The 23,991-nt window shown below is 29.2% G+C and overlaps 2 protein-coding genes across 2 annotated transcripts in view; one reads left to right on the top strand and one right to left on the bottom strand.

Annotated features, from left to right (window-relative positions):
• LOC136981264 (isobutyryl-CoA dehydrogenase, mitochondrial-like) overlaps window positions 1-9,329 on the top strand; it is a 14,942-nt gene extending 5,613 nt beyond the window's left edge. The window contains exons 3-10 of the mRNA XM_067277567.1: window positions 2,797-2,966; window positions 3,037-3,146; window positions 3,212-3,426; window positions 4,096-4,231; window positions 7,769-7,866; window positions 8,772-8,924; window positions 8,993-9,095; window positions 9,165-9,329. Coding sequence (XP_067133668.1) covers window positions 2,797-2,966; window positions 3,037-3,146; window positions 3,212-3,426; window positions 4,096-4,231; window positions 7,769-7,866; window positions 8,772-8,924; window positions 8,993-9,095; window positions 9,165-9,217 — 1,038 coding nt within the window. The 3' untranslated portion in view covers window positions 9,218-9,329. The remainder of the gene's footprint in view (window positions 1-2,796; window positions 2,967-3,036; window positions 3,147-3,211; window positions 3,427-4,095; window positions 4,232-7,768; window positions 7,867-8,771; window positions 8,925-8,992; window positions 9,096-9,164) is intronic.
• LOC136981267 (CUE domain-containing protein 2) lies at window positions 9,102-23,991 on the bottom strand. Its single transcript, XM_067277571.1, has 8 exons — window positions 23,836-23,991; window positions 11,289-11,408; window positions 11,079-11,219; window positions 10,939-10,994; window positions 10,670-10,869; window positions 10,336-10,592; window positions 10,212-10,272; window positions 9,102-10,139 (listed from the first exon to the last, which is right to left on the bottom strand). The coding sequence occupies exons 2-8, from the start codon at window positions 11,387-11,389 to the stop codon at window positions 9,993-9,995; spliced, it is 963 nt and encodes a 320-aa protein (XP_067133672.1). The 5' UTR covers window positions 11,390-11,408; window positions 23,836-23,991; the 3' UTR covers window positions 9,102-9,992.

Below are 23,991 nucleotides of genomic sequence, written 5' to 3'. Positions count from 1 at the left end.
TTTAAAACATAACGACGTAGCACAATAACATTGTTTTTTTTTAATCATTTTTATATTCATCTGATCAGTGAGATCAACTAACACAATTAAGAGAAGTAAAAATAGAAATAATATTAAGCTTCTGTATAAAGTGACTAAATCTGGAGACTAAAATAGAATAAAATTGTTTATATTGTTAAGAATTTTAATGAAAAATATGTGATAGAGATACATTGAAGGAAAACCTTCAATTTTTTTAAAATGAAAAATACAGTAAAACCCCGCTTAACGCGGGGGATACTTTCCTAGATGACAAAGCACTAAATGAAACAGCGTTAAACAAGGTCATTTTAACACAGAGTAAATAGGGAAAGAGGAAAACACAACCAAAAATAAACAGATTTTACTTTAATTTTAAGTTATTTTTATATTAATTTGCACAATAATATATGTTAAATAACACATAAACATATGCACGCAGAAATGTAAAGTTCATTTTTTGTGATGAAAGTTCTGGCTCTTCCGAAATTCTTGATTTTTGTTGTGATGAAGTTGTGTAGTGTCATTTGTCACTTTTATTTTTCTTTTGTTAAGAAAATGTTGGTATCAGGAGATTGCATTCAAAATGCCTCGTCTTGCTTTTGCACTCCTTTCAAAATCTGAATCATTCACTACAATTTGATCAATGATTTCAGTTATCAAAATTAATTTGAAGATACAGTCTGTCTGAAATTGGGAACCACCATTTATTCACTTCTTTGTATTCTGGAACACAAGAAGTGAATAAGTGGTAATTTCCAATTTCGGACAGACTGTCTTCAAATTAATTTTCATAAAATTGCCATCCGACAAAATTCTACAAAAAAAATTTTGGTTATTGTTACCGTTTTACTAAGGAAATCTGTAGAGAAATTCTTTTGGTTCTTTGTTTTCAGAATCACTATTTTCCAGTTTTATATGAATTTCTTGTTCTGCCAGTTCTTAAAGATTGTTAATGGTAAGGCTCTCACCAGAAACCTGCAGTAACTCCTCAATATCCTGCTCATCTACATCTCCTAGTTCTACTATATCGATTAGGTTGACCAACTAACAATACAGCAATAGGGTCTTCTCGTTGCGAATTCTTGGATACCTCCAGCCATAACTTCTTCCACACTTTGTTCATGCATTTATCAGTTAATTCTTGCTAAGCGAAGTTGATATTGTTTATGGCATCCATGATATTATATTTTTTCCAAAACTTGCACCAAACAAACATTGATTTAAGGAAAATACAGCACTATGACAAATTGCCACCTTTTGCTGATTGGTTTGTGTTCATGTTTGGAAATAATCATATTATATATGAATCAATGACATGCCATGATAATTTGAATCAGCGTAAATTTTGAGCTTGTTTTAAGCTTCAAGCAGACTGCATTATATCAAATCAACGTTAATCGAGGCAGTGTTAAGAGGGTCTTACTGTATATTGTATGTTTTATAAATCTGTTAGGGAGAGTTTGATAAATTATAATTGTCACTAAAGATATTGGAGAATATAATTAATATTTATGAATTTATCAAATTCACCAGTAATTAAGGATTTTTTCTAATACTAATGGTTAATTTGATTAATGAATATGTTTTGACTGGTAGGGCAATGTTAGTAGTATTTCATATAATATGTCATATAGTATATATGCAACATAATTATTACAGTATAATCTCCGAAAAGCAGATACCATCAGGACCAAGAAGTTTTTCTGCTATTTTGAGGCGTCCGCTATTCGGAGGTACATGTCAGTGGCCATATTGTATTTTGACCTGGGTCATTATAAAGTGAAGAATACGATGGATTACAAAAACATCAGATTTGCATTAGGGATGTGAAAATACCAAAAAGTATATGTAGGAAATATAATTGAAATATATATACAGTATATTATTTATCTTTTCAGCTGTAAAAATCACATTTTAATTGAATTCTAAGTATCAAACAGATTGTATAGGATACTTTAATTAAATGGAACATAAAAGTTAAACGTTGATTAATTATTAATCCATCAAAAACAACCTGAGTGGAAGTAACAAAAAAGAAAAATGTAACTGTTATTATGAACGGAAAGGTGGACAAAGGTCAGTTTAGGTAACAGTGTTATTCAGTGAATGAATAATATTTAAAGAGTAATTTGATAAACAAGTTATATAAAATTTAGAATAAATTAGCATTAATAAAGCTTCTTCTTGCTATGAACTTAATTTACCACAAATTTGAATTATTTTATAAGGATGTCTTTTTCTACAATTTATTATTCATACAGTAGATAACTAATAACAATTATAGCTAAGTTCTAATGTCATATATCAATCAGATCAATTAATTAAATTTACCTGAACAATTATCTGTATTCTCTTCTCTACACAGTATGCAAGTTATTTGTATTTATGTTATAATTAAATTTTTAAAAAATTTTTAAAAAACATATCAATGCTGAAAATAGTTGCTTTCTTCACAATATAAAAATAGGCAAAATATGCTTTTTGTAATCACTTGTTGCTAATTTTAAAATTGCAATAAAATTATAAGAAAAGTTTATACACTTTAATAATATATACAGTCATCATCCTAATCAGAAATAACTAATGAAAATCTAATATAAAATATAATCACTTATTAGTACATTATTCAAATATGTAAAGAATCATATACTAATGATTCAAACAGCATACTGATTTGTTGACATTTTTAAAGTTTGTTATTTAAATTCAATTACTTGCATTTATTTTGAAGAATTTGTGTTTGATTACGTATCTATGCATAAACGTTTTTTACAGGAAATATTTCCTGTTGACACACTCCGCAAAGCTGCAAATTTGGGATTTGGCGGTGTCTACGTTTCAGATAAATATGGTGGTTCTGGACTAAGTAGAGTTGATGCTTCTGTCATTTTTGAGGCTTTAGCTGCTGGATGTGTTAGTACTACTGCTTACATCACTATACATAAGTATGCTTGCTGAAATTCTTGTCTTTAAAAATAAAAATTACAAATAAAAAAAATTTATAATTATTATTAGCATGTGTGCTTGGATGATTGATGAGTTTGGTTCTGAAGAACAGAAAAAAAAATGGATACCTTCTTTAACTTCTATGGAAAAGTTTGCTTCATATTGCTTAACTGAACCTGGTATATCAATTTTATTAATAATTTATTATTATTTAATGAGAAAATTGACATTTCTGTTTTAACAGGTAGTGGTAGTGATGCAGCATCACTTTCTACAACTGCAAAAAAAGAAGGAAATTATTATATTTTGAATGGAAGTAAAGCTTTTATTAGTGGTGGAGGATCCAGTGATGTTTATGTCATAATGGTGCGAACAGGAGGGCCTGGACCTAAAGGGATATCTTGTGTACTTGTGGAAAAAGGAACTCCAGGTCTTAGTTTTGGCAAAAAAGAGAAAAAGGTACTATTGGTTTAAACATAATTAACTCTTCAAAATCCATGCAAATGATTTTTAGATAAAATGAATGAATAACCTATAGATATTTGAATTTTTGAAATATTACTATAATTTTTAAATAAAATATTTTATTGCTTTAAAAATGAATTCTATTGTTCACAATAGTGAACAATAGTGATATATTTACACAATAGTAAACATAAAACAGGTTAGTTCACTATTGTGTAAATATATCCAAATAATGGAAATTGTAATAATAGTTTTAATTTGTAAAGTTGTAATTTTACCGTAATAATCACTGTAATAATTGTATTTATACCAATTTGTAGAAATGTAACACCTGATGAGGTGTAGAAATGTAACACCTGATGAGGTGTGCAAGTTACACAAAAAAATCTTGCACCCGAAATGCACTGTGAATAAAGAATAACAAAGATAACATTCAGAAGTTTTTGTCTCTGATGAAATGTGGTCCAGATAAAAAAACATCAGTTAATTTCTTCAGATTTAGCCTATGAAGTCTCATCAATTTTTTTGAAGAAATATTTAAAGAATTGATTTTTAAAGCAATATAAAGAAAACTGCACCATTGATATAATACATATCTATCCTTGTAGTAAAATATTTTATATTTTTTAATTGTTAAAAAGCTATACAAAGTTTACTTGTCAGGTAGGATGGAATTCTCAACCAACTCGTGCCGTGATTTTAGAAGATTGTAAAATTCCTGTAGAGAACAGAATAGGAAATGAAGGAGAAGGATTTTCAATTGCTATGAAGGGACTGAATGGAGGAAGAGTGAATATTGGTAATTGATATAAAATCATTAACTGAATTTAAAACATTTATATATAAAATATTAAAGCAATGAAAGTGTCCATTGTGTAGGAAATTGGTGAATATCTAGAAATTAAATTTTCTTGGAAAATCTTAGAAAATGACAAAAATATAATAGGAAAAATAAAATCATAGCCGACATTATTTAACATTTAATAAATGTAAAATACAGAGCATTCACAAAGAATAAAACCTTTGTTGTTGCCTTTTCCTTTCTGTTGTTGCACACCATCAGTGGTCCATCGAAATTTACAAAAATTACAGAGACGACCTTCCTTTTTAGGCTACTGCCTCCGCAATAAACATGCAAAAATGGTAAAACATCCTCTGGTGTTTCACTACTATCACAATAATACTTTTTAAATAAAATAACAAAATAAAATTGTGGCTGACATTATTTAACATTTAATAAATGTAAAATATAGAGCATTCACAAAAGACACCAGAGGATGTTTTACCTGATGAAGACCAAGTTTTATGGTCAAAAACATTCATTTTGTCTAAATCTGTTCATACTGGGATATAAAAAAGTTTTTTTTTGTGTGGATGTTTTACCATTTTTGCATGTTTGTTGCGGAAGCAGTAGCCTAAAAAGGAAGGTCGTCTCCGTAATTTTTGTAAATTTTAATGGTGTGCAATGACAGAAAAGAAAAGGCAACGACAAAGGTTCTATCCTTTGTGAATGCTCTGTATTTTACATTTATTAAATAACTAGCTGATACTCACGACTTCGCCCATGTGGATTTTGCAAGCAAACACCATTTATATTCAGTATAGTAATTGTTATATAACACCTACTGCTGAGAATGACAAAAATTGCTGAGAATCAAACAAACTGTTTTCAATTTGATCAGTTTTCTGGAATGTTTACTAATTCGAACCAATATGCAATAACAAATTCAAATTAAACAGTTCGAATGCTTGGTTAAAAAATCAAAATATATAAAAATATTTATAACAATATCTTAAACCTTTTCTTTTCTTTCGAATTTTTCATCCTTTTTATTCCAACCGAATAAAAAGGATGAAAAATTCGCCCAGTGTTTAAGTTTACGTCACTACATTGTGTCTTCGAAAGAAAAGAAAAGAAAAGAAAATACAAAACACGGTTTCCTCAAGATAGAATATCTTAAATGTTATCAATTTAATACACCTAAGTACTCAATGAAGACTAAATGCAGTTAAAGATTAAAAATCGCATTTAAAATAGTACAGTAGAAGCTGTTCTTCAGGTTAAGCCTTAATGCTTTCCCTCTCCTCCCTGCGGGGAAATTTTGAAAACTCCCTTCTCAGTGTGCGTTTTCATGATGTACCCTGGCTGTGTACCAAATTTTACCTCTTTAGGTTCAGCGATTTGCTCTGGGCGATGATGAATCAGTCAATCACTCAGTCAGGACAAGTAATTTTATATATTTAGATAGGAAATCTTAAAACTTAATTTTTTAAAATGGATTATATTTTGGATATATGAAAATAATGTTAGAACTTTAAAAATATTAAAATATTCAGATACAAAAAACAATTTTTAATACATAGAAATAATCTTAGAGATGCTCTTCAAATTTATAAAATTTTAGAAAAAGAAATTTCAAATTTAATTTTATTTAAAATGTAAAGTTAATTTTTATAATTAGGAGTGCATGGTTGAAAAATCTTAAAACAAGTGTAACTGCATACACTTATTTGCTTATTAAATTTTATACATAATCATAATTAAAGTAGTGTATATTTCCGTGGATAAGACGAGGTATAAGTTTTTGTGAAAGTTTTATAGTTTTAGCATTTATCTGTCCTATAAGACAATTCCCAAACTATCAATGGTCTATGAATTTAGTTTAGATCAGCAATCATCTTCTGGATAATAATACTCTATAGCGTATACGGATTTATGTCCTATTCCGTAATTTTTCGAATGAACAAATTTTATTTTCTGTCTTTCTATTGTTGCAAACGTTCGCACTGATTTGGGCATTCGAGTAATGACCCCGACTATTTACAAAAACATCATACGGGCTATTCTATTTTGTGGACATGCCCTACTCTCTGCTAGTAAATAATTACAGTTTGTCTGTTTTTTATAATGGTTTTAATTTATATAAATTTCAATCTAATTTTTTTGTATCTGTCCTATAAAATGACCCCGGATTTTGAGGTCTTTTTTTATGATTCAACTATTGTCTTATCTGCAGAAATATACTGTATATCTATTCAATGCAGTCTGATGGGATACATAACAGTCCAAATGCAGCCAAATTCTGTATGCTGACATTTTAAGACATGCAGAAAAAATTTCCACAAAACCAAAAAATTTATTTTCAGAATTCAGAATGGAAGTGGATGCTCAGTCTCGTGAGGTCTTAGGCATGTTTACCTCAGTGACACAATGAACAAGTAACTGTCACATTTTGCTTCATTATATCCATATGCATGTCAGCAAGATTTCTTGATTGAATGAAGACTTATTAGAAAATATTAGAAATTAGAAAATATACATAAGTCTTCATTCAATGATTCATATCAAGTATGTACACTTTAAAAGATGTTTATGAAGTGCATATAAAAAAATCAGGAAAATTAGTATCAAAATTTTATGATAACCTGTGTATATAATTACACATATACGTAAACATGTGAAATGTAGAATATTTTTTTATATCTAATTGATTTATTGTATGATTCTCTAATACTTTAAATGTTATGCATAAATTGTTAAGTTTAGTGCATTCCAAACGTTTTTGCTAGGAAAACGATATCCCCTATCTCATAATTTCTTAATGTATATAAAACAATTTCTCAAAAATTTTTTGAACTTTTAATATTTTAACGAATTAGACCAGTGTTTTCCAAAGTGGGCTCTGCAAATCTTTTAAAACATTTTTAAAGTTATAAAATAAACAATGCATGAGTAATTATTTATTTGAATTGGCAGTACACCTCAACATTACAGTTGCCATTTGCCCTTATCATGCATACAACTGACGTTTCATTGAATGATTATTAATAACGTTTTTTTTTATTATTTTTCCGTCAATTGTACAAATGTATAGCAAAAGATGCCGAGGAGTTGCGAGGGCTCTGCAAAAAAATTTTCTTTGCTTAAGGGCTTCACTTTATCAAGTTTGGAAGTTTAGAGAACAACACTATATTTTATGAATTTTCAAACAGCACATTACTTAGGTCATTAAATATTTAATAAGATATAGGCAAGAAAACTCATTTACTAAAAAATTTCTAGTTGAATGGTATGAGTTGAGTTGAAAATATAATCATTTTTGATATCATTTATCAACCAAAACTATTCTCAATCAGTTTGATATAAGCTAAACTATTGGTAATAAATATTGGTGCATATATTAAAAAAGGGTAATATATAAGACAGCTGTTAGAAATTTGTATTAACTTGTATATAAAAATATATATTATTTAAAAATTGCAATAATGAAATATCTAAAATAACTACTGCTGTTGTAATATTTTGTTAATTTATTTTTATTATATTGTGTTTTAGCCTCATGTTCTTTAGGTGCTGCCCAAGCAAGTTTGGAATTAGCTTTGGAACATCTTAAAGTTAGGAAACAGTTTGGTAAACCACTTGCAGAATTTCAAGTAATCTAATATCATTATTTTTTAAATACAGTGGAGTCTGGTTAACTCAAATCGGTCGGGGGAAAATTTGGACTTGGAGTTAAAAAGTATCGAGTTACAGAGGTTTGGCTAAAAATCAAAATTTTGTGCATCAATTCATTTGTGATCAGTAATAAACTATAAAATATTTCTGTGGAATCATTGTGTTAATGTAAATCTCTTGACGTTGACCAGAAACTCAAAAATGCTTAACCGAATGGGTAAATATGTTACCGAGAAATTCTTTTCCGAATGGTTGATCTGTTCACTCCTAAGTGTTTAGTGAGGATTTTTTTTTAATTGTGACATCTCAAGTGTTGAACTTATCTGTTTATTACTTTTTTTTATCACAAAAAACCCACTCTTTGCAATTGTTATATATTTAAAATTTTGCCAGAGGTTAAAATTTTTTACATACAATCAGAATATAATTGTTTCTTTTTAAATAATTTATCTATTTATTACATCAGCCAGTTGGAAAAATCCATCAACAAAAAAAAGGGCAAGTTTGAATGCCAGTTACTGTATCTAGGATACTCACGCTGTCTGGGAGCCTCCACTCCGTCATCACACGACATGTTTATTTTTAGTCATACGTGGTTCCCGCACTTTGTAGAAAGTTTCTGATTAGTTTATTCTATACTGGAACGTTAACTCAAATTGGAATTTTGAAACAGTATTTTCATAAACTCTCTGGAATTTTAATTTAATAAATTCAAGTTAAACTATTTTATTTAAAATATTTACCAGTTTGATTTAACATATAAATCCCTATGCTGGATGATCAGGGAAAGAAAATGACTTGAAGTTAACCAGATTCCAATGTTGTATCTTTGTATATTTTTATAAAAATACAAATTTTTCATGGTTTTTTTCTTTTTTTACAGCATCACCAATTTAAACTTTCTCAAATGGCCACAGGACTTGTTGCGTCTCGTTTATTAATCCGTAAAGCAGCGCACGCGCTTCAAAATAATTTACCTGAAACTGTCTCTCTGTGTTCTATGGCAAAACTATTTGGCACAGAAACTTGTTTTAATGTATGTTATTCATTTAATAATAATAAAAATAACTTAAAAGAATTCACTTAAAGATGAACTATTTTCAGATTATAAACCAATCACTCCAGATGCATGGTGGCTATGGATATCTAAAAGATTATGCTGTGCAACAGTATATGCGTGATACAAGAGTTCATCAAATTTTAGAAGGTACTGTTTAACTATTAAATAACTTAATGTTTCTTTAATAATTTAAATTATCTCACTATTATTATATAGGTACAAATGAAGTTATGCAGCTTGTGATCTCCAAGGATATTTTACAAAATTAACATAAAATACAATAATATTAATTAAACAAACTCTCATTTGTAATGACTATAGTTTTATATATAAAACATTGTATTCTGAACAGAATCATGAATAAAAATTACTCTTACAAGATGATGTTTATTTTAAATCACATAAAATAATACAATAAACATGTCAGATTTACACTTATTTAAAAAAATGTGTAAATATTATAAAGATGTAAAAAAAAATTTTGAAATTGTATAGCCATCACATCACAATAAATATTGATAAAATTTTACAAAATATAGACAATAAAAGTAAATGAGATGATTTTTTTCCCTTTTGTAAAATAAAAAGATGAATTCATGAAATGACTTCGCAAATCAGCATAGTCCGAGGAAAAAAAATCACATAATACTTGTGCTACATCATTTGGTTCATTTTTGTATAATCACATATTTAAATGGCAAACAATTGTTTGTAACTAGATATACAACATATCATTAAAATGATTAATTTTATATTATTTGACTATTTTCTCCATAAATTAAGTGTATGGATTACAATTAGTTTGTACTGTAGTAAGAAAAATGTGGTCTTTTAGACATCAAAAATTAATACAATTGACTATTGAACTGTACATGTAAAAGTGAAGGTAGGGTTGAATGATTATCATCCAACCAAGGATCAGATATCAAAAATTATTATTTTTTTAAGAAATACACTTTTCTTCTTTCTACTTCTAATGTATTTTATAGCATGCTTATATTTCTACAATAATAATAATTTTTTTCTTATTTAAAACTAAATACTTTAGTGAAAACGATATTGCCGGGCAGGTTTTAGTGTAACATATGTTTTTTTCATGTCTTCGGATTCCTCTGTTTTGACTTCGGAATATCTTTCGCCCTTAACACTGACTATCTTATTATCTCTGTATCTAATCAATTTTTTGGGTTCCTAGGCAAAAAAAAAATTATTAAAAAATTTATCAGACAAGTGACAATTACTTAAGATAAATGCGATACAAACGGATTTTGGGGCCACTGGTTTGTGCTCCCGAGCATCGTCGTCCTTATCTATGTATGCGTATCTATAAAGAGGAACGACTGAAATCATTTCCAAACAACATTATTTATGAATGCTTTTTTCTTACCTGTTTAAAATTTGTTCTCTGAGTTCTTTATCCTGTAAAAAGTTATCCATACATTTTCCAGGTTTTGATTTCTGCTGGTTAAGTTTTGGTTTATGAGTTACTTCTCCATTATCCTGTCTTTGCAGAAGTAATTGTGCAGCTTTTTGGCAATCTCCACCAGTAAGAGTAATGCAATGCTGAATTTCTAATGTACACATATGCGGAAACATTTCTGTTAACAATTTTATTTGATCATTCAAATTTGTTATTGTTTCATCCTGAAAGAATTTTTTTTATAAAATTATGAAATTAAAACTTTTTAAGTTATTAAAATAATGATAAAATAAACACTTGCAGCAAATTGGTTTGATTGTTTGACTTCATCCTCTGACTGGCTTGCATTACTGCTGCATGAACATATACTAGTATCATCAGAAGAAATATATGGAATCTCTTCACTCATATCCTTATTTTCTGTTCTCACAGCAGATTCTAATGATAAGAGGAATTCTGGTTTTGTGTTTGTTTTCTGAAATGAACTCATTGTTTTTCCATCTGAAAAAATTTATTAAGTGATGAAATGAATATTCTGATAAAGCAAAATATGTTTAATAAAATATTAACCTTGTTGTTTTGCCAACCATGATGCTAACTGAAACATCCATTCACATATTGCAGTGCTAATAAAAATGTACAAATAGTATTAGAGCTATTTTTATATTCAACTCAGATTTTAGAATAAATAATTTTGTAATCAAATTTACCTATTAATCTTTGAAAATGCAGGGAGATAAGCACTCATCATTTCTGAAAATTGGTCTACATCAAAGGCATCGTCTCCCGTTTCTGTCGCTAACGTTTCCAGAATACCAACCACATAACTTAAAACAATTTCATCAATAGAACTGAAAGAATTATTAATTGCAATTTAATATTTCAATGGAAATAACAGTTTAAAATTGTTCTGAACATACCTGAGAGCATCCTGTCTTGTATGTTGAAAAATAAATTTACTGAGAGCTTCTTTTACTAATGTATCTGTACTACCAAGAACACCAGTTTCCGTACTATTCATGTCCTACCTCAACAGGAGGCTAAAAAAAATTAATTTAATTAATTATAAAGTATTAAAACAAAAATGTTTTTTGATATATAAATTTAAAGATTGGGATCACGTAATGAATTTCATAAAATGATTATTAAAAGAATTACAAAAAATCTGGTCTCGTCTGGTCCCACAAATGCTTGATGGATAACAAATCTGAAGATGACACAAGTCAAGGAAGTATGGCAATGTGTCAGATAATCCATGGAAACCCTAGCTGTGTTTGGATGAGCATTATCTTTCTGGATGGCTGTTTGTAATGAAAGGTAACACATGGAGGCATGGTATTTCTGGAATGCATCACTGTGCCATCAATATCACTTGTACCACTAGCAGGGGTAATTGACTCATGAGTGGCTCTCAAGACCAGCATGCCAGCAATAGGCAGGATTAAAACACTCACCAATGGTCCTCTACACTCTAACACGAGTTGTAGAATTGGAATTTGTCACTAAAGACAATATGCTGTTAGTCCCATATTTCTCTGTTATAGCTATTGCAAACACCACTACTGCCATACCTGCCATTACATGGCTTACTGGCACCACTGCAAACAAAGCTGATGATGTTGGGATGATAATGGCACATATATAATAGTTACTGTGTATGCAAATTTTCTTTTGCTAGTCACTTGCCAATGGTACAAGAAGGGACAAGTGGAAATGATAGACTTGTTTATGCTTTTCTCGTAATCAGATGATCATCATCAATAGTTAGTCTGAAGCATCCAGAGCCTGCCAAACCACGATGTGTCTCTGCATGTACTCACTGCCCCAAACACCACCTCACAGTCTGGTAAGAATGGCTCAGACAGCAGGTAATTCAGTGAAATGGCCAGTCTGCTTCCCTCACTCCAAATTATATGGCTTTTCTCAAACTCTGTGAGCTGTACTTAATGTCTTTGTGTCATACAGGCATATCTAGTATTCAGAGATGTGAGGTCCAGTAAGGTTCCTAAGCTTGCCTTAACTCCTCCATGCCAAAAAATTGATTAATAAAAAAATAACCAGTACAACTACAGTATCTGCCATTTGACAAAGTTAAAAGTGACTTCAAATTATAATTTGAATAACAGTCAAGAAAAGGTATACACACCTTTTGATTTAAATGATACGAGTTCCCAAGATCAGTAAACATCTCCAGATGGGATTGGAATGTAGTGTTAACCTTTACCATCCATGCCTGAGAGAGTCTTGAATTTCCCCTGGAAACAGGTGAACAACCAGTCAGGATATGAGGATTGGATGTTTGATTGGGGCAAATCTTATAAAAATTGTGTCCCAAGGACACAGAGCTTTTCAGTCACTATGTCCCCTGTGAGAAGGATACAAACCATTTCATTTCACATTTGGATTTTCTATAGTCACCTTTCTCCTAATCACCAACTTGTTTCTTATCCTGTGCACTTGTGACTTTCCTCACCTTTTTGACTATCTGTTGGAGATCTGAACTTGTTCTAACCTTATACCTACAAAATAACTCGTAATGAATTCCATTGATGAACTGTAATATGGTATTGTAGCAATGAATAATGAATTGTGGCAATGTCTCTCTTGCTCAAATAAATGGCATTCAAAAACAGAAATAAGTCATTCCTTCCTTACAAACTATACCTCCCACATTAGTGACCTTTCTGACCAGTCATCCAGATCTTCCTCAAATTTCAATTCCAATGCTTCAAGCTTCAATAGATGTGACATAGAGTTATGTGATCCTTATAAAGATCTCCAAACAACAAGTACACTAAAAATTCTGGACACAGTGAACCTCTGTAAATCTTTATATGATACTTGGCATGCAATCAGATAATTCTGGTTGCATTTCATAACAAGTGTATTTCTAAAATGTTCAACGGATCAACAACCAAAAACTAAGAAATTTATGAATGAAATGAATGAGAACAAGATTGACATATATTATTTTTAATAATTGGAAATTATTCACAAATAGAAATTAAAATTTTCTCTTAAACATTTTCAAAGCATATATACCATTGTTATCTCCAAATAAAGAAATTAATATACTCAATGATAAAATATCTTGTTAATAAATTTATTTTGGGACTATTTTCTATGTTATTGTGGTAGAATTTATTTATAATTTTTATACTGAGCCAATAATCACATATTTTGTCTTCAAAATTAGTTTCAGATTGTGCCTGAGTTGATATTTGTTCATATGATTTTTATTTTATTTTAATTTTATCAAAGATTAATTTTATATCTTTACTATTTTGTTAAAAATTTTGTTAACTGGTCTATTTTTATGAATCTTTAAAATTCAAAAAGGAATACATAACTGTTGAAAAACTTAAATGATTTGAATAGAGATGCAAATATAAAATATTAAGACTGTTTCAAATTAGATAAGGTATACAAAGCTCCAAGGTGCTTTTGGCTTACCTTATGTATTTACTATTGGAGAAGCTACAAAAAGCATTATATACTAACTATGACATTAACTAAAAACCTAATAGAAAAGAATTGAGAGATTTGTCAAGAAGAGAGGACAGCAAATCAATTTGTTAAAATCTGAACAATTAGAAGATTTGATAAATTTGATAAAAATTGTCAGGACAAATAAATTTTTAAAATTTACAAAATTTTAAAAAATTCAGTGAAAGATGGAGAGATCACAATGATCTAATGATTTTTGCATTAGATAAAAGGGAATTGCTACTGCATTAAGACAAACATTTAAAAAATAGTTACTTAATTATCTTTAATTCACAAATTCCACAATGCTTAGTAAAGATCCAACAAATTTTCTAACGTAATAAAATAATAAGATATAGACTAAAGCTAATTTCTTCCTTAAACTTAATTTCAGGATATTACTAAAATTGTAACTTAAACTATAACTATATAAAAACTCATGAGGAAGATATTATTAAAAAACTTAACATAAACAGAATATTCAGTAAATGTTTTAGACTATATATTTTTCCCCCTTAAACTTTTGAATTCATTAATTCATGCATTGACATTATGGTTTATGTATAATAAGCTAGATGCAGGAAATAATATATGATTCTGTTCTATTTAATTAATATTATACTCTCACTATTTTGTATTTGAAGATAAAAAGCACCTTTTAAAATCACTAATTTAAAGGAAGTTGTAGAGCTGATTTTGAATTTTGGCAAAATACTTCTGTAAAAATTATTATAAAAAATGTTTTTGCTGCATAATAATTTACAAATTTCTTGTATATAATTTAAGTAGTGAAATTTTGGTTAAAGATTAATATTGTAATTTTGCAAGGGAAAACTAGCCACTATAGTTAATTTATTGAAATATGCAATGCATCTTTAATATTGGGTGAAGCTGGAGAAATATTAACGTTTTCATTTTTGACCTGTTACCCAGTAATACCAATCAAGGCAGCAGTATAAAGTCATTAACCCTACATAAAGAAGTCATCATTTCTGCACAGCACAAGTCTCATGTCTTCGTCTGAGATCAAAAGTCTAAGATTCAAATTATTCAAATATTGTGCCATCAATCTCATGTCTTCTCTAGATGGAGATGCAGTGCATGGACAATTTGCACCAGAAATCTTTGTGAACCATGGAGTTTTTGATCCTCTCTTACCAAACATTATCCTCTTCTACATCTGCAATATGTTGATGATATGCTACTAGCATGGGAAGGCTCTGATGAAGAGTTACTAGAGTTTATACAATCGCTATCAGCTATTTTCCTGACTTCGTTTACCTGTTCACCAGGTCAAAAATGTTAGCTTTTCTTTGACTTCACCCCCTGTAAAGGTGCATTGCTTAATTAAGTGTTGTAATTTTTTTAAGTACATAAAAATCTTGCATTTTGGAAAGTTTTTAATGAAATTATACAGGAAACAAGTTTTATAAAAGCACATTTTTAGAATTTGATGGTAAAATTTACAATTTGTAAAATATCAATTAAAAGTATTGTATAATTACAGATATGTCAAAAAAAAAACAACAACTAATGGGTGATCAAAAGTTTGAAATACATTTTGTTAGAAGTATGGCAATAAAAACTGTTTTTGAGATAAATCGGGAATTAGTCACAGGTCATATGTACAAAGCAGCAAAGTTTGCTAAGCTTTACAATGCAAACTGAAAGAAAAATATTGCTCTAGAAATGAAGTGACACATCTCTTGCTGACTTTTTTATTTAAACAAACTAAATTAAAAGTCCTTACATTATGAAATCTTTTGTAACATTTTGTTTAACATTTTTTAAAATTATTTCATCATTAGATCTTTCAAATCAGTTCTACTCATTCTTTGACCAGTGCTTTGATTTTTAGTAATTTTTCAAACTGTATAGCCTAAGTAACATTAAAAGTGAACATGAAAATAAGAGTAAAAAGAAAATGTTAAAATATAAAACAAAGATCAGAGTACATAGTCATTCAACAAGTACACATAAGCCAATGAATATAATCTGCAACAATTATTATTATTAAAACATATATATTATAGTTCCCTCTTATCTCTTATTAAGCTGCTATTTGTGTGTCACCTTAAGTTTTTCTGCTGTTCTAAGGAGATGAAAATGGCATAGTAGTGAAGTCTCATTCCATTTTTGATTTGTCAAACATTCAACTTCATTTTAACCATTATCCAAAAATATCAAAACATACTAAACTTCATTATGTTGATAATGTTCTCATGAATTTTACTATAAATACTACATTATTGATATTAGTACCTTGTTTACTTGTCTTTTTCTTTTCCTTTTATATGAAAAGTGAGAAGAAAAAGACAAAACTAAACAAAGTACTAATATCAATAATATAAAATTTATGCTAAAAATTATAATCTATAAATATCAAATAAATAGTAATATGATTACCATAGTTTCCTGCTGATACTTTGCAGATTATATGTTAAAAACACCAATGGTATGGATATAAGCGAATGAATATAATCTGCAACAATTTTTCCACATAATCAAAAAATGATTCTAAAATTATTTTATTTTTTTTGTCAAGAAGTCTTCCTGAAATGATAAAATGTAATAGGGTGTCTTGTTATTTACTTATCAAAGATGCCTAAAAGGCAAGTAGAAATGAATGGAATATAATATTTAAATGTATGTTGCCCCTGTAATAAACATCTCCAAGCCAATCTTCATTTAAAAAATGTTTTACAGTTGTGATCTAAAAGTATCAGAGAATGGTTCAATAAAACACAAGATTTGAATTTATTCATCAAAATTTATTTCAACTCTTCAAAGTAATCCTTTTCCACTGTAACGCACTTATACAAACCTATTTTCTAATCCTCGAAACATGCTTTAAAAGTCATTTTCGTGAAACCACTTGAGGACTTGCAGCAAATTTTGTTTTATGGCATTAACTCAAAACAGGACCACAAACTGGAAATTTTATTTGAGGAAACAGGAAAAAGTCATATGGTGCCATATCAGGAGCTTGTGGAACCATATCTGTTGAAATTTTGGCCAAAATTTCACAAAGAGCATTGTAAGCAGGTGCAAAATCCATGGGTTTTCTCATCACAAATCAGGTCATTTTCTATGAATTTCTTCATACAAATGACACAAAATGCTCAAATAATATTGTTTGTTGACAGTTTGGCTAACTGAAAAGAATTTGTGATGCACAACACCACAACAATCAAAGGAAGCAGTCAAAATGATCTTAATTTTTGACTGACTCTGTGTGGTCATTTTGGTCTTGCTTCAAATGCTTTCGAATGTCATTCACTTTACTGTTAAGCTGTTTTGGTGTCAAAAGCATAGATCCATGTTTCATCACCTGTAATGATGCATTTTAAGGAATAATTTGCCTTGAGAAAGCACTTCTTTGGCCACTTGAACATAATGTTTTTGGGAAAAATTCAACACTTTCAGGATAGGATGACTCAAGAAGCGGTATGCCACAAGCCTAAATGATCTTTTAAATTGCTCGACAAGATCCAAATGATACTGGAACATATTTAATAATGTCTCTAATTGTTTAATGACAATCACTGAACCCCAAATCTCTGATTTGAGTAACATGTTCATCAGTTGAAGTGGATGGTCTACCAGAGCATGGTTCATCTTTGGTGCATTCTCTGTCTTCCTCAAATACCCTGTACCACTCAAAAACTCTTGTTTTTGACAGATTATCATCACTAAAGGTTTTTGCAATATTTCCAATATTTTTATAGTAGTAATTCTATTTCAAAAACAAAATTTAATGCATGTTCTTGCAAATTCTCAGTTTAAAGGAACTATTCCTGATTCTTTTTGATCACAGTAGTATGTTTAAGATGTTTCAGCTTGGACAATCAATAATGATTAATTGAAATTCTTGATCAGGGTCAGATTTTGTCTTCTTGACATGATGTAATAAGATTTGTCTTCTTCAGTGTTAATGTGGAGAAAGTTCATTCTAATTACAGATCCAGAAAGTTATTATAGAGGTGCTTAGTTACCAACCAAATCCAATGATTCATATAAATATAAGATGGTGGTCATTAGGGCACTTATTAGAAGGGCTCACATAAACTGCAACTGGGAACAAGACATAAAAATGGAGCTAAAATGAATAGCAGAAATTACCTAGATGCATAGCTACACTAAAAGCTTAGTGTATAAAATGGCACTTAGGCAAAGAAATCAACTCAGGGACAATAAATCAACCAGCACAATAAAACTGCAAAGAGGGACACGCTCCAGCCATATGCCTCTTTATATAATAAAGCTATAACATACAAATGCCATATGCATTCTTTATCAAGAGATAGCACCATATCAAGAGATCGAATCATATGGTGATAAAAAACTTGCATATAGGCATAAACCTGATGCATTCAAACTGCTTTGAAATGAGAAAGACTTAAGTGAACATAGAGCACTGGGAGTTTATAAAATTCTGCTTAAAGACAACAGATTTAATATAGACCTCATATACATCAGATCTACAAAGAGATCTCTCAAGCAGTATCTTTTTTAATGTAAGACTGATATAAAAGAGACAAACCACTGCTTTGTCTGTATATGCAAGTGATAATGAGATTAACCAGAACTCCAACAAGCTGCTCTAATACTAAAAACATACCATATAAATCAGCTAAATCAGCTCAGAAATTTAGAGGTTCTAGAAATATTTAAGGCAGATGTCCAGGGTCTATCCATCAATTTTAAGGATGAAAAACAGATCTCAACAGCATGACAGGCCATAATCAACTGAACATTTGTAATAAGCAATGCATAGACTATGAATAAAACTACCCCGTTGAATATTTTTAAAAAATTTAAAAAGAAAACAAAACACTCAAATTTGAATATCTTGGAGAGTCTTTTACACATTCCAATCTAGAATGCCAATATCAGAAAAATTCAATTTTGAGTGTAGACCAAAAATGTTAGTTACAGTTTTCTCACTTACTTGCAAGGCCTACATAAGGTTAGTGAACTTTATCCTGATTAACTATATAATTAATCAGGATAAAGGTTCATATATCACATGATTTCAATTCAAAATTTTCTTAGGAACAGAATTAGATAGATGACTGGCATGGCTTGATTGTTTTCAGGAGAAGTATGATGTACAGGGGCACTTCCCAGCCATTAAACTCCAGACTCCAAATATGGAAAGCTTAGGGGGCTGGAAAACCTGATTAACTATATATGAACTTCTGGCCTGGACCAGAAATCATTGATTTTTTTTTTAAATTAAAGGATAATTAAAAATTGCAACCCAGCCTTGTGACGTCACAATAAACAATTGCTCATCCATCATTACTTTTATGTCTGTTAAAAGGAAAAGCTAGTGTATTTTTATATCTACTTTAAGAATGTATAAAACAGTTTAAATTAATATAATAGAATAATACCTTCAAACATTTTGACAAAATTTACCTATTATTATTATACTGTTTAACTGTAGTCAATGTATGCTTATGTCTTTATGCATTTAGTATATCAACAATATTAAACAGAATTAATCCTTTAAAGTAACTAAAGTACTATATTTTTCAATGAGCAGTAGAAAATAATGACACTTGTAGTAAAAATGAATAAAGTAAAATCAGATATATAATTATAGTTTGATGACCATAAATACATTTTTGTCTGAATATATTTCTAAATAAATATGCAATACTAAGTTAAATTCTTATTAATTTTGTTATTATCAAGTTTATCTGTGTTCATTCATTAAATTTTCAGAAATAAAACTGTCAATTTTTTCTGTATTTAAAAAAAAATGCATAAGTGAAAATAAATATATAACAACAATGAATAATCTGTGTTTTTTTTTCCTCACTATAAACTCTCTTCTCATAAATACAAGCATGAATTCAACTGGAAAAATTAGTTGATATAAGTGTATATATATATATATATTTTTTTTTTTTAATTTAGTTACAATGTTCCAATAACATACCAGTAAAAAATATGTACATTTATCTTTGATATATATATTTTTATAGCATTTAAATATTTACTTGTACTGGGTGTTTAGGAAAACAATATACCACAGAGCATCTGTGAAACAAGAATGCTGCCCAGCATAGTACAAAATATAGAATTGTCTTTTTTAAATATTATACGGAAAAATTTTGACTATTGAGCATTAATGCTTTGGGGATCTTTTTTTTTATTAGAAATTGTTTCTTTTATCATCAATATGGCAGATAAGTATGTTGTGCTTTATTCAGAAAAAAACACAGGCTGGATAAAACATTCACCCATTGGCATATTCCAGTTAGAGAATGGTTGGATGCCACATCTTCACCCATGTGAATTGGCCAACAAGGTCTATATCCTTGGCTTCTCCACCCTCCTGATTTGACATCACTATATTTCTTTTATTGGGGCTACATGAAAGAATGCATTTTCTGAGCAGTAGTTATTTCACAGAATTACAATAGTGCATAATTGATACTTCTGTACAGATAACAGCAGAGTAGCCTATTAGAGCTGAGGAAGAATTTATAGCTCACTTTGTATACTATTGGGTGATGCAGAGTGCCTATTTCAAACACTTAGCAAAATAAAATTTCCTTGTAAATAACTTCATTTTCATTTGATTTTAAAAGAGAGTTTCTTTTTTTTCTTCATTTTAATAAAGCAAACATAATAAAATAATGCTACATAGTCAAATTATATTATCTGTAATCAAGGGGATGAGCTACCACATTTCAATGAAGTAGTTTTGGATGAATAAAATGTTTCTTTTTAAAATGACATGGAAAGTGTTGCTCAATCACTAATTTTTTTGGTAGATTGGTTCTACTCCCACATTTTAAGTCAACTTTTCCTTCATTTCAACAAAGCAGCATAACGTATAATGTAAATACAGTAGAGCATCGATTATCCGACCCCCGATTAACCGACTTATCGGTTAACCGACTGCGTTCTAGTCGGCAAATTCAAATGTCCGCTAGTGATGTGGCACTACAGTATTTGGTTATGTCTTGGCTACTTTAATATTATTTTTGTTAAATTTTTGCATGTTTTAGCTGGCAGCACTGGCTCGACCATGAAAGGGAGGCTAGTATTTAAACCACGCCTAATACACTATACTAATAATGTATTTTTTCATACTTTTCGGTTATCTGACTTTTCAGTTATCCGACCAACCCCAGTCCCCAATTAAGTCGGATAATCGATACTCTACTGTATTTAAATTTTTTCATAAGCCTGCTTTTTTTTCACAGCTAGCAAAACATACTTTAGATATATTTGCCATAATGCTGACAAGAGACATAATCCATAATATAAAATAGATCACAAAATTATTAATGTGCAACAGACAAAACTTTTCCATATAATATTGAAAAAATTACAGAAAACTTATTACGCAATTTTCCTGTGCAGCATTCTTCCTTCATCAGATGCTCCTATGGTATATTTTTTTACTGAACATCTGGTATATATAAACAAACAAGTGTGAACATTATCATAAGCAAATCATTAAATGCTGGACTATTTCCAGATGTAACCTGATATAATCTGGCATTTAACAATTTGATTATTGAGCTGCAATTTGAAAAAATTGTAGATCTATAACTTCCCACTGTCACCTGTCTTTCCTTAATCTTGAAAATAAAGTTAGATAGATTAATGTCAAGACCAAATATAGAAAGCTTAGGGGCAGGAGGCCCCAATCAACTATATATGAACTTCTGATCCAATCCAGAAGCCATGTTATTTTAATTCAAAAATTTTCCCTGAAAGGTGTTAATGACCAGCATGACTCTATTGTTAAAGGTAAAGTATGATGTACAGGGGCAAGTCACTACTAATCTGAGATGGAGAGAATACATTTTAAATTAAATAAATTAAAAATATGATTAAAAATTGCAGCCCGAACTATGATGATGACACAATAAATAATTGCTCATTTAAATATATATTCACATTATTTCTGTTTACAAATAACACTTCTATAATAATTGTATATTCTATAATAATTAACATAATTGCAAACAGTTGTGATTTAAAAAGTGCTAGATGTTATATAAAATCAACTTATCAATTGTGTATGAAATATTTTTCAATTATTTTGTTTATGGAGACGTATCAGTAAATAGGTAAATGTATCAGTGAAAATTATGTAAATTTACTTACTGAAATTAATAGTATATTGTTGAAATGAAGAAATTATGTTTTATATGTAACTTAAATATGTAAGAATCTTTCAAAATATTGAAAGTTTCTCTAGTAAAGAGTTTTTTTATTTTATTTCATAATATAATTATATAGATAGAAAATTATTAAAAAATTCATATTTACTAATTTTAATATTATTCCAATAAGTTATAAATAAAATTTAACTGAATTAAAATTTTGAATATGTCATTAAATAAAGTTGGCTGTAATCATAAATTTTTAAAAATTGATTCATGGTGTGATTATAATTAATTTATGTGATATTATATTTTGTTTTTATGTCTTAATTTTGTGTCTTGAGTTACATGCATTTCTATTGTAACAATTATTAATTATAAACAACAATAGACTAGAGCAGTGGTTTCCAAAGTGGGAGTTACTGCCTCCTGTGGGCAGTGAGTAAATCTTTGGGGCAAAAAGAAGCAAGTGGGTGGCAGGGAGGTGCTAAAGTAGGCTACCAATGGAACAATGACCATAGACAAGAGTTGGGGTCACTGACAACCTTACCCTTTCCTCCATTAAAACAAGTAAGAAGAAACATTGCATTTAATGGTTTTCAGACATGGAGAATGATGTACGGTAAAGGACAAAGTATGAGGTTCGTAGAAAAGTTTTCTAAAAATATTTCTAAGCCTTTCTCACATAAAACAAAATAGGTTAGGGGTATTGGGTATAAGTTTATGGAACCAAGGGAGCAGTGGCTTGAACAAGTTTGGAATCACTGGACTAGATGAACTTTTAGGAGGAAAATCTAAAATAATAAAGCATATTTGTTCTTGGAATAAATGGCTGGAGGTTTTTTCTGAACTTAAAGCTTTTTCCCATGTAAAATATGTCAAACTATTAGAATCCTTTCGCTAAACAATTAAGAAGAGATAATTTGCAGCATGTGATCAAAAGTGAAGAAAAATCCATATACATCAGGTGATGCAATTCAAAAGCAAACAATTCCTCAAGAAAAACAGGATACTATACATGTTTATGTCTAAAATTAATGTTACGTCTTATTTTATCTACTTTTTGGTATGTATATACATATTTAGTAATCAGATACATGTCAGATTTAAGTTCATGAATTTATATTTACATTTAGTTATGCCATAATAAATAATTCATATATTGTCTTTTGGAATTTTGGTTTGTTTTTGCAGTTCTAAGGATGATCACATTTATTACTACATTTCTAATAATTTGTATCTATTCCAGCTTTATTTTGATTTCATCCGGTTAAGTGTAATTATGTTCTAACTTGCTTGTCTATATCTACTTCTTTAAAGTCTTTTAAATGATCTTTTATATCCTTAGTATCTCAATATAATAAAATACAATATCAACATTTAAAAATTCATTTCAAACACTCATGCACCTGCATCACTTTTATTATGTTGTTTATTTTTAGAGAAAAATCAATAAGCATTTATATTCAGGAAGAAATTATTACATTAATGAAATTATAACAGATAAGTATTAGGTTATAGTGGGGTTTTATAAACAATACAAAATTTATAATTTTATGAATCTATAACAAACTAAAACTGATTTTGTTTTAATAAATTAGCAGTGTTTATAACAATATAAATGAATAAGAATGCATTATAAACTATTTAGAATAATTTACTGTGTTGTAATGTATTACTCTAAATAGATGTGAGATTAATAACTGCAATTTTAATAAAGTTGTAGATGCAACACAAACACTAAACAACATGAATATATAGTATCATTTGACATGTATTATTGATATCAACACTAGGGAGTATTCATCTATATCATAATGTAAACGTGAAATTAATTACTCACCGATAAATTCTTTGAATTTGGACACAATCTCGATTAGCTGATATTGGTTTAGGGTGTTTTGGTTGAATCTTGTCAAAACTTTACAATTCCTGTATCCTAGCAACAATAAACAAGATGATTTGATTTGTCAATGCGCCACCTCGTGGAATAAAATAA

This window comes from Centruroides vittatus, unplaced genomic scaffold, assembly GCF_030686945.1.
Source record: "Centruroides vittatus isolate TY-2023 unplaced genomic scaffold, ASM3068694v2 contig_749, whole genome shotgun sequence".
In the NCBI taxonomy this organism is placed as follows: Eukaryota; Metazoa; Arthropoda; class Arachnida; order Scorpiones; family Buthidae; genus Centruroides; species Centruroides vittatus.
The sequence above is the reverse complement of the archived record's forward strand: the minus strand, read 5'-3'. Positions and strand labels throughout refer to the sequence as shown.